The 12,028-nt window shown below is 40.0% G+C and overlaps 1 protein-coding gene across 1 annotated transcript in view; it reads right to left on the reverse strand.

The window, feature by feature from the left end:
* Positions 1 to 5,172: 5,172 nt before the first annotated feature.
* ube2z (ubiquitin-conjugating enzyme E2Z) overlaps positions 5,173 to 12,028 on the reverse strand; it is a 9,841-nt gene continuing 2,985 nt past the window's right edge. The window contains exons 3-7 of the mRNA XM_032537295.1: positions 11,557 to 11,744; positions 8,743 to 8,854; positions 8,022 to 8,134; positions 7,808 to 7,898; positions 5,173 to 5,740 (exon numbers count right to left, since the gene is read on the reverse strand). Of these exons, the coding sequence (XP_032393186.1) occupies positions 5,558 to 5,740; positions 7,808 to 7,898; positions 8,022 to 8,134; positions 8,743 to 8,854; positions 11,557 to 11,744 (687 nt within the window). The 3' untranslated portion in view covers positions 5,173 to 5,557. The remainder of the gene's footprint in view (positions 5,741 to 7,807; positions 7,899 to 8,021; positions 8,135 to 8,742; positions 8,855 to 11,556; positions 11,745 to 12,028) is intronic.

Below are 12,028 nucleotides of genomic sequence, written 5' to 3' on the forward strand. Positions count from 1 at the left end.
AATTAATAGTGGCAATAACAGTCACAATAAAATATAATGGAACAGTGAATAGAAAGAGTAGTTTGTACAAGCTCATGGCCTAGCAGGGCACCGCAGACCGTAGCAGGATGTAAACCGGCATCGCAGGGCGTGTAGCAGGACCACGGCGACAGATGCAACCATGATTTTGGAGCCTCCCTGATCCAAGGAAACATGCTGGGGGAAAAAGAACTCCCAGAGCTAGGTTAGTAACCAGCATTTCTGGGACATGGATGCACACAAATGGAAAGATAGAGGAGAGAGGAGCTCAGTGTGTCAAAGGAAGTCCCCCGGCAGTCTAAAACTATTACAGCATAACTAAGAGAGACAGGGTAAAGAGAGGAGCCTGGTCTGGCTAGAACTCTCCCCTCCCGGATTGGGCTGTACTGCCCTGCCTCCCTCTAGTTTGATTGTATTATTGGTTGTATGGTAAATTAATCTGATGACTATAACAAGAAGCAGGTGGGCCAGGCTAGGTAGACGCTGCGACTCCTGACTCCCTTACTATGTTATTAAAGAGGAGAGTTTTAAGTTTACTCTTAAAAGTAGAGTCTTAAGGGACTTATTTGAGCATCCTGATAATAAGGAATTACAATAGTCCAGCCTGGAAGAAACAAATGCATGGTATGCATCGTATTGTATTTAAGTATCTATGGAGAGATAAGTTAATATACCTTCATACCATCCCAGACGCTGGCTTTGGCCGCTGACATCCATCTGGTTGGTCCCTTTTCTCTTTGGCCCAAAGGACCCGACGCACATAATATCTAAAAACGATTTGAAATGTGGACTCAGACCACAGCCCACTTTTCTACCTTGTGTCAGTCCATCTCAGATGACCTCGGGCCCAGATAAGCTGGGGCCGTTTCTGTGTGTTGTTGATTTATGGCTTTCGCTTTGCGTGGTAGAGTTTTAACTCGCACGTGTAGATGTAGCGACAAACTGTGTCCACTGACAATGGTTACCAAAGTGTTCCTGAGCCAACATGGTATTATCCTTTAGATAATGTCAGTTTTTAATGTAGTGAGGGATCAAAGGTCACAGGCATTCCAAGTTGGTATTTAGCCTTGCTGCTTAGGTGCAGAGATTTCTCCAGATTCTCTTGATATTATGGACTATAGATGATGAAATTCCCTAAATTCCTTGCGATTGTATGTTTTTGTTTCATTTTTTAAAGATCATTTTTTGGGGGTCTTTTACCTTTAATATAGTGACAGTGGATAGACATGAAAGGGGGAGAGAGATGGTGGGATGACACATTCTTAAACTGTTGGACTAAATGTTAACATTAGTCCAACAGTTCACAAAGTGGTGAACCTCGCCCCATCCTGAGCCTTTTGGGGATGCTTTTTATAGCAAATCATGACCAATTAACCTGCTCACTAGTGGAATGTTTCAAACAGGTGTTTTCTGAGCATTCATTAACTTTCCAAGTCTTTTGTTTGCCCCTGTCCCAGCTTTTTTTTTTACGTGTTGCAGGCATCAAATTAAAAATGAGTAATTATTTGCAAACAAATCAGTTTGAACATTAAATATCTTGTTTTTTAAGAGTTATTGGTAATACTTTCAATAAGGTACACAAAAAAGGGTAGTTACTGTTTCTGAAAAAGTAACGAATGATTAGTTACCCTTCTTCAGAAGGGTAAAAAATGATCAGTTACCCTTTTTCAAAAGGGTAACAAATGACTTCCCTTTATGGGTAGTTAACCTTTTTCAAAAGGGTAACAAATAATTAGTTACCCTTTTCAAGAGGGTAGTTACCCTCATTCGTTACACTTCTGAAAAAGGGTAACTACCCTTCTGAAGAAAAGGATAACTAATCATTTGTTACCCTTCTGAAAAAGAGTCATTAATCATTTGTTACCCTTCTGAAAAAGGGTAACTACCCTTCTGAAAAAGGGTACCTTTTCAAAAACAGTAACTACCCTTTTTTGTGGACCTTACTATAAAGTGTGAGAGTTATCAATTGAATATAGGTTGAAAAGGATTTGCAAATCATCGTTTCTATTTACATTTTACACAATGTCCCAACTTCATTGGAATTGGGGTTTGAACATGGTTTATTTGGTTTACATGTTGAATAACGGTACATAGAGATGCATTATTGTTTGTATTCTTTTTTCACATCAGGGCCAGTGGCCTACAAATGAAAAAAAGCCTTTTGGCTACTTCTGGTATTTTTAACCCTTGTATAGCCATGCGTTTTATTAATTTGCACTATCCCATTCTTAAAGAATGAAAGAAAATGCTGATGCAGCTTTTAAAAGCTAAGAAAAATACAATTAACTCTGTGGAAAATAAATGGAAAAATACAGCAAAAACTAGTGTCCAAGAAAGTGTCATGTTCTATCTGTTTCTACCACTCAAAACAAATATCAGCCCGTTTGCGCCGACAGTGCTTGTACATCATCGAGAAAAAAGACTAGTCACGTGTATCAGGACTAAACAACATTTTATTCTGTATTTTTCAGAACTTCTGTACAATACCAACATTTTCTAGACCTGGAAATGATCACCTCCGTCAGTAATCCAGGCATTATAGTGCCACAGAAGAACCCTGCATTAAGCACAAGTTACACAACCAAACAGGGAGAGGATCTCTTCACTTCCACTTCACAAAGTGTGTTGCAATCAACATTTTGGCAATCACATATATTCTGCAAGGAGCTGCTTCTCATAGAACCATTCAATAACATAATAAAAAGGAATGCCCTATGATAGTAATCCCATTTGAATCTTTACCAACCTAACCTCTGCCACTGAACCAGGGTTTGACGGCAGTGGCAAACTGCTCTCCTCCCCGTCAACATGGCTGTAGGGAGCTAATGGAAGGCAGAAAGGAAATACAACAAGCACAGAAGTCATTCATTTGTCTCACCATGTTGAATAACCTTCTTGAAAAGAGTACAAGAAGGGTGGTATGCTAAAGGTAAATGTATGTAATGTATTCAAACTTAAAGGAGAAGTTCAACATGTTCGTTAATATACTTTTTTCCTTTCCGGTGGAGCGTATAATATGAAGATTGACACCACTCTCATATCAGTTAAAGCACAGCTTAGCACAAATAAATCCACTTATTTGGATCTGTCCAAAAGTAACAAAGTCCTCCTACCATCACCTCTAATGCTGACTCATTAAAATGTAGTATCATTCTGATAGGCTCATTGTTGAATCCCTACAAAAAAAGAAATGTGTAACCAAAGTTTTATGGCTGGTTACTTACGGGACTATTTCTTGGGACATCTCCCTGTGAAATGGCAAGTTTTCATTTTCACACTTTTGTTTTTTAGAAATTAAACAATATATTGTGTTGTCAGATTGTGTTAATTATTGACCCTTTTCCAGTCTTTATGCTTAGTTAACGTTTATGTACTTTGGAAGAGTTACTGGTAACTCAGTATAATAATTAATCCAGTCCATACTGGCTGGGAAGAGATCCCTTCTTAATGGTCAGAGCAGAAATGCATCGCAAAGCATTTGAACATGAAGCCCCTTTTAGGCTTCAACAATCTGAGTCAGTCATATTAAGTGGGTATCTTCTGATGTTAGAGTCTTTTAAGTAAAAAAAAAATCCACTTCCCACTGATATTGTACCCAGCATGGAATACCTCCACCATAGCTCAGATTGTTCCTGGCACAAAAACAGCAATACGCATACACCCGACTACCAGGACGGACCCACTTGATTTGTGTAACATGCACAGCTGAACTTGAATGAGGACTGTAGTTTTAGTCCCATTTCTTACAGTTAAGTCGCGCTAGAAAGGGATCTTTTCACAGCCAGTACGAACTGGTGGAATAACCACAGCAACCAATAACACATTCAACATAGATCAGGCATGTCTCTACCAAGTATTAAGATTGACTTCATCCCTTTGGAGTGTTTTCTCCACTCATGAACCCCAAAAAAACTCTGCTCCCTTCTCTTCTTTTCCTCGTCGTGGTCACAATGCAAGCAATGCTGACAACAATTCCATCCATTTCCTGTGTCGTTAGTGAGTGAAACTTGCCCATGTGCACCCAGACAAAACAAACTAGAAAGAGGGTGGGCTATTCAGATTTCTCCATTGCCTTCCTTCCCCTATTATGGCGATTTTGCAACCCAAATATGTGTCAAGCCTGCCATCTAGTGGTGAAAAGCATGCGCCTGAAATGACAATTGAATATTGGTTAAAGTAGTGGAGTACAGGCTTTATCGAGATTTTTTCCTCCTCAAACTATTCAATCAAATTATAGAAAAGGATACCAAAGTGGTAAAATGTTTTATTTGCCTTCTATTTATACCTTGGTACAGATGCAACCAAAGCCTTTAGTTTAGCTCCTCATACAGACACAACAGCGTGACTGTTAAGTCTGGAGTTACTTGCGAGTGAACACATGGAAAGTTATTTTTTCTTGCTTCTATCAGTTCCCCAGAGCCCGGGTGGATCTTGCTAAAGCACGTGATAGTTTGGTTTATATCTTGACCAGTTAAGTGCCATCAACCCAAAGAGCAGCAGGGTTTCCAAATAAACAATGCACCCTACAAACTGACAAATTAGCATTAGTTAAAAAAAAAAAAAAAAAGCATAACAGAAGTGTATAAAGGTGAATGTTAATGAAAGTGACATTTCTCTAGCGACTTTGTATCTGGTAGACAGATTTACTCTCAATTCAACAGCACTATTAGAACTGAAAGCTTGGCAGAACTTTTTGTATAATACACAGGAATCATTGTGTTCAGACTAGCGAGCTGCTGATGTTTTAGGTGGCCTGGTTATAGAGGCGGATGAGGATCAGTCTGAAAGTGCTGTGGCGGAGCTTTAACCATGCCAGAGGAGACAAGGCAAGAGGCTCGTAAAGCCTTGCCGCTTTCTCCAACTACCTTCCATTTGTTAAAAGATCTGTCTTTGCTTCCTACCTCTTGAATTAATAAAAAAAAAAAGACAGAGCTACTTTAAAGGAAAGCCTGCTTTCATAAACACCATCACCTGCCACTGCTCTAGCTAACTCAGACTTCAAAGCCAAAGTGAGCGCCAGGCCTTGTTGATCAAAGAGTAAAAAAAAAAAAGCAAACGGACTGGGGCTAGTTTGGGTTTCCGGGTCAAAGTGGAACTGCTCCCTATATCTGCATATATGCATTCAAACGTTTGAGCCGTGAAACAAATCTTTTGTATCCACAAGCAACAATGGCTGGTTAATCTCAACATCTATCAGGCTTCTAGGCAGTCAACAATTTTTAGAATGGATCAGGGCATCAAAATGACAGCTGGTAAGCTACAAAAGTAGCACAAATACACTGCTCCAGGCCAGATTTGCCAGCACTTGACTAGTGGTGTTCATTTTTCACCATCAGGAGGACACTACCAATTATTTTCATTTAGAAACATCCATACAACAGAAGCTTGACTCAAACCCTGAAGCCTGGACTCACCAAACCTCGACGTGGGCGTGTCATTCTCTGCTGTGATTTTGTTCCTCCAGTGCAAACATAACAAAAAAAAGGTCCCTTTGTCTTTAGTTCTTGGCCTGGCTTTGAGTCAAGCAGTGTGCAGGGAGTCAGGGCTGGGAGCTGCCCTGGCTGTCCGGGTCCGTGCCTGAGGAGCTGGTGTCTGAGTCTGAATGGTCGTCGTTGTGGTTGTCCTCCGCCACGCTTTTCTCACGTATTCGCCTGTGGGTGACGCTGAGGCGAGCCAGCAGCCCCTGGTAGTCAAAACGACCACGCTTCTCGCCAAAGGGGTCCTGGGTAGAGCAACAGACAAAAATGTGGGGGCAGACGTGAGCCAAGTTCCGTATGTCAATCAGTGATAAAGCTTGTAATGGTAAGCAAATTTGTCCTGATTAGTTCGCTACAGTAGGGGTGTAATATATGGCTACCGTTGTTGTTTTTTCCAGGAAAATATCTAGCGCTGCAAAAATTAATGGATTCATTATTCATCAATTATTAACTTAGTCACCATTTTGATGATTGAATCGGTTTGAATAATATTTTATAAAACAAAAGTTCTCTAAAAAAATCTCTGATTCCAGCTTCTTAAAGCTGTTTTTTTTTCACTCTTCTATGACAGTAAGCTGGATATCTGCAACAACACATCACTATGGGAAACACCAGGTGACATTTTTCACTATTTTCTGACATTTTATAGATCAAACTACCAATTAATTTACTAACGTCATTTACTTTCTACTAATTGTCAGTTGCAACCCTAAAAAGATCTATATTTATTTTCTGTGTTAAATGGTTCTAAACTGGCAATTAAAACTTCTCATACATACACTGTATGTTTTGATTTAGGTGCTCACAAAATAATATAAAATCCAACCACAAACCTTTGTGTTTATCTGTTGAAAACTGATGAAAAGTTATTGGAGGTTGAGACTCACTCAAAGTCTCCATAATAAATACACCCCCATGTTTTGTGTTATTTTATTGTAAAAAGTCCTGCCGTTTCGCTACATCCTGACAACATACATAAGCATGTGCATAATATAAAATCTAAAGTTCCACCTGGAAAGACATTTGTCTCATAGCAACCATGCTATTCAGGTTAGCTCTGGATGTAAAGCTCATATACGCGTAAAAACGCTAAGGAAAACCATGAGCATTTAGATTTATAGTTGGAAGTCTCATGGTGTGTTACCATCTATGGGTTGTTGGTGCAATTACATCCAAAGTCAATGCAATGAAGTGAATAGACAAAATTAGCTGGGTATAAATGACGCAATGTAAATGACGCAAAGACGCAACGTTCACTACCTGAAAAAGGCAGTGAAAACCAGTGTTTTTTTCTCCTTGGATGATGTTATTAATCCAGACACAACAGTATCTAGGACTTCTACAACAGGTAAAAAGCAACAAAAGGGGTTCTTTTGGCCATATTGTGGAATTACTTTTTCTCTTAAAAAAGGTCCCATGGCAAGAAAATTTCACTTCATGAGGTTTTTTAACATTAATATGAGTTCCCCCAGTCTGCCTGCAGTTCCCCAGTGGCTAGAAATTGTGATAGGTGTAAACCGAGCTCTGGATGTCCTGCTCTTCCTGTGAGAAAATGAAAGCTCAGATGGGCCGATCTGGAATCTTGCCCCTTATGAGGTCATCAGGGGCCAGGTTACCTCCCCTTTCTCTGCTTTGCCCACCCAGAGAATTTGGCCCAACCATGAGAGAGAGACATCATGGCTTTCAAACGAGCAAAGTTGCAGTTGGTCAAGGCCACACCCCCACCCTCCAGCTTGCCCCCTCGTCTCTCCTCCTCAAAAGCTACAGACTCAGAAATGGTACATACAAAGGAAAGCTTATTGTGGGTCTGGCTCTAGCGGCTGTAATTCTGCACCAAGGCTGAATTTTGGGAAAGAGACTTCAGATACAGTATTAGGGGACCATTAAGGTCTATACAAAAGAGACTTCAGATACAGTATTAGGGGACCATTAAGGTCTATACAAAAGAGACTTCAGATACATTATTAGGGACCACTAAGGTCTATATAAAAGAGACTTCAGATACAGTATTAGGGGACCACTAAGGTCTATATAAAACGGTTTACGTTAACGTTGTTAATAAAGTGTTTAACTGACAGCACTAGAAAAAAACATAAGAAAACCTTAAAATTACGTTACTGCATAAGGCCCACTGGTCCAACCCTTTGGTGTATGTTCAGTACCAGCCAAATGTTTGACTGGTACTGTATATTGGTAAATCTTTGAATTATGAATATTTATAGGATTTCCATACATTGTCACCAAACATTAAATATGTAGAATGTAACAAAATTTTAGATGTAGATGGATTAAAATAAATAGTATATAGTCACCTGCATGTTCTGTCCCTGTAGATGCAGTCTCTCTTTGCACACTCCCTCGTAGAAATCATAGTATTCTAGGAAGGACTTTTCCATCACACTCCTAAAAACACACATGTAAATGAAGAGAAGTGAGAAGGACAAGATAGAAGCGCAGAGAGGACATATGTTGAAGACAGATAGAGGAATAGAGTAAAAATGTGTTGGATAATTATGTTGGTCTCACCACAGAGCTTCAGGACAAGGGACTTTGCCCTCCAGCATGTCACACACAGCCACTCTCATGGTTTCATGGCGGATACACTCGTTGTAGTTCTTACTGTCCCCTGGGTGGCGCTCCTGAAACACACACACACACATTTTGAATGTTGCCCCTGACAAATAACCCATAACCCTAGAGACTAACACTAAAACTAAGCATTTTCAAAAAATAAAACTAGCAAACCTGCTTTAGAAGCACGCGCACACACACACACACACACACACACCACCACACACACACACCAACACACCACACACACACACACACACACACACACACACACACACACACCACACACACACACACACACACACACACACACACACACACACAAACACACACACACACACACCACACACCCACCCACCTCACTATCTTTGTGGGACCAGTCATTGACATAAGCATTCCCTAACCCCTTACCCTAACCTAAACCATCAAACTTAAATGCTACCTTAACCCCACCCCACCCTAACCAACCATAACCTAATTCTAACCGACCCAAAACCAAGTCCTATTCCTCAAACAGCCCTTTAAAGTTGTGGGGACCAGCATTTTGTCCCCACAAAGGCGGACCCCATAAGTATACGTATTCCAGTTTTTGGTCCCCACAAATGTAGTTAAAAACATAGTACACACATAGTACACACAAACACACACTACACACAAACACACACACACACACTACCTGTTCAAAACCAGGCTCATTGTGATAGGGGTTCTCTGTCATCAGAGACTGGATGGAGATGAGGACAGATGAGATACTCTGGGCTGGGCTCCATGCTGGGCCTGTCCATGTCCTACACACACAAACATTTTATAGTACCTTAAGCTTACAGTATATTAACTCCAAGTTGTAACACAGAAACACATTAAAAACACTAGGGCTGAACAATTATCCAGAATTTGATGAAAATAGCAATATGGACTTGCAATATATCCCAATTGTGGGTGTTGCAATATTTGTTAAAGGCAAAATATTACTGCTGTAGAGATGTCCCAGCCTACAAATCTTTTTCTACAGATATAAAAAATCCTAATGATTATGTTTTTCAATCAAAATGAGAATAATGTAGCTGTTAAAGTGCTCTACTTGCAATTTGATTTTAAAGCGCCCATATTACGCTCATTTTCAGGTTCATAATTGTATTTTGAGGTTGTACCAGAATAAGTATTTTTCAAATGTTTCAAAAAACACCATATGTTCTGTTTTCACACTGTGTGTTAAGGTCTCTGTTTTAGATACAGAGTGAGACATCTCACTTCTATCCTATCTTTGTTGGGAGTTGCACATGCTCAGTAGCTCGGTAAGATCCCATCAGCTAGATTACTCTTTCTCCAACTTTGGTCAGTCCAAGGCCGGATTAGCTGGGAGACTTCTTCTAAATGAGGGTCACTTGCAAAACACCTGCAGAACAGGAAGTAGTTTTTTTGGAGATTATGGTCAACTAGTATGTGTTGTAGCAGTGTTTTGCCATTGAGAACAAGCTAGCATGCTCGATTAGCCACCTCATCTCGGCTAGTGATGTAGAAAGCCATGCCGATTTTGAACAGCTCATCCGGAGACTAAAGGCAGAGGACCTTCAGAAACCTGTATCTCACTCTAATCTGAACGCATTTAGTCTAACTATCGTATTGGTCCAAATATAATTTTTTTCCCCTGAAAATACGTCTGGGTCATCTTATATTTGGGGTCTAGACTTTTTTATGTTAACACACCGACAACAACAGAGGTTGCCAACAACACAAAAACGAGTGTAATGGGTCTAGCCCTCCTAACTGAAGCAAGTCACCATCCTTCACAGCAAGCTAGTGCCAGGGCCTGAAACATGGGGAGACACAGTGATTGTCTGATGGTCGTGCTGCGTTCAAGTGCAGAGGCTGGTTTAAGAATGTAATGGACAACACCTGTTTCAACAGCCAATAGAGAAGTCAGCTGGTAAAGTCAGCTATAAACTATAGAAATTAAATGATCCATAAGTCATTTTACTTTAATGTTACAAACAGCTGGTCGAAATGGCAGAGTTTTAGACAAAGCCTCAACGACTGCCTGACAGTACGGTAACATTATATGGTCAAGCCAGATAGTTTGACTGAAGGGAGAGAGAGCCCAGTGGCGTTAGAACAAAGTAGTGAATCAGAGAAATAAAAAGTGTTTTTGCCGTTTCCTCATTAGAAGTATAACTCTAGCAAGCGTCTTGTGATAACTAACGTTATCCACATTTAAATTTAGACGCAACGAAGTTGGAACGGAAGTACAACGAGGGGTTGTCACGGAGAGGATACATCGTCTAAAAATGCAAACTTTTAGACAGTGTGCAATGCAAATCTTATTGTGGTCCTCAAAGCCGAGTGTTTGATCACATGACAGAGAAACGTAATGATGGGATGCCCATTACCAGAGCAGTCATTCAGCTGAAGACCTTGGAAATACTTACCGTTAATATAAATGTGACACTTTCATCTTAAAAGATATTGAAAATACTAAATACAATTTTTATTTACAAAAGATGTTAAAAACAACAGCCTACCTTATTTTATTCAACGTGTTTTCATTAGAATTATTTTAAAATAAAATAATTTTCTTTACAAAAACAAGATTTGGTCTTCAAAAAGTATTTTTCCAAAAATGAGGGTTGTCTTATAATCAGGGTCGTCTTATATTCGACTAATAGGGTAATCATAATCACCATCAGTCACGTGTTCTGTTAACAAGAAGGTAGATATAAATATTCAAATATTCATTCTATGGGTAGGTATTCAATTTTCAATGTTGGTATTCAAATATTCGTTGTAGTTTTAAATGTGCATGCAGGATTAAATCAATTGTGTTGTTATGTGTTGTTATGCAGCGATTAAGCTTCAGCTAAATATATGCTACAAGCAAGCAGTCTGATGTTTTTAGGTCTTCATGTACTGTAGCAGTAGTCTAGTGTCGTTTTCAGGCGATTTGATAAAAGGTAAACATAGTACGGCCGTGGATAATGCAGACTGGTCTGTCTGAATCGTGGCGTGCAAGTCCTGTTACAGTAACGGGAATCATCACTGCCTCTATGGCTGCTACAGAAAAACGTTTTAAACACAAACGAAAAAAACAAAAAAACACAAGCACTGAACTGTGTTTGTGTAACAACAGCAAAGCAGTTGCTTCATCTCTCGCTTCGTCTCTTTTCTTTCTCTGTTTTTCCGTGAAATAAAGTTGCCTTCAGGTACGGTCGAAAATTGTTGCTTTCCTCCGCTGCTGTCGCCGAAACTTCAAACATTCGCAGGTGAATAGCAACGGACCTCAAAAACTGTTTAAAAAAAACTTGCAAATGCCATTGTTGTTGTTTTTTTACACATTATCTGTCTCATGTGCTAATGTCAGGGTATAGTGACAGCTTTAGCAAATATTACAAAAGGGGTATTTTTTTTTTTTTTTTAATAAACCTACTGAACCTTCAATTAAACCACGTGGAGACAAATGGCCTACTAATCAGGAAAGAAATGAATCCTGACTCACCCCAGGATGCTGAGGCAGACCTTGCCATTGCGGTAAAAGTTGGGGTTGAAGCGGACAGTGTTATGTCCGGTGGTGATGAGCTTGACCCGTGGTGGGTGGATAGGGTAGTCGGGAGGGCAGCGGAACAAGAAGAGGAAAAAGCCGCCTTCGTAAGGTGTGTCAAACGGTCCTGTGATCAGGGCATGGATCTGCAGTAAATGAAGGAAAAACGTGCGGAAAAGGGAGATGGTTTAATGAGATGGTGGTGATGTGTACAAAAGGGAGAGAGGGATGCTGTGGACGTACAGACCATGAGCATAAAATCTGACCTAAAAACAACAGACAACATCCACATCAGACACGCTGTGAGGGAGAAATGTATAAATGGGAAGAACATCAAGTTTGAGTGATTCCATGACCTAAAAACTTCACTTCTTCCCTGTTTCTTAATGGTGGGTTACAGTCTGGTTTCAACATTAGTTGGACTGGAAAT

The sequence above is a fragment of the Etheostoma spectabile genome, chromosome 15 (assembly GCF_008692095.1).
Source record: "Etheostoma spectabile isolate EspeVRDwgs_2016 chromosome 15, UIUC_Espe_1.0, whole genome shotgun sequence".
Lineage (NCBI taxonomy): Eukaryota > Metazoa > Chordata > Actinopteri > Perciformes > Percidae > Etheostoma > Etheostoma spectabile.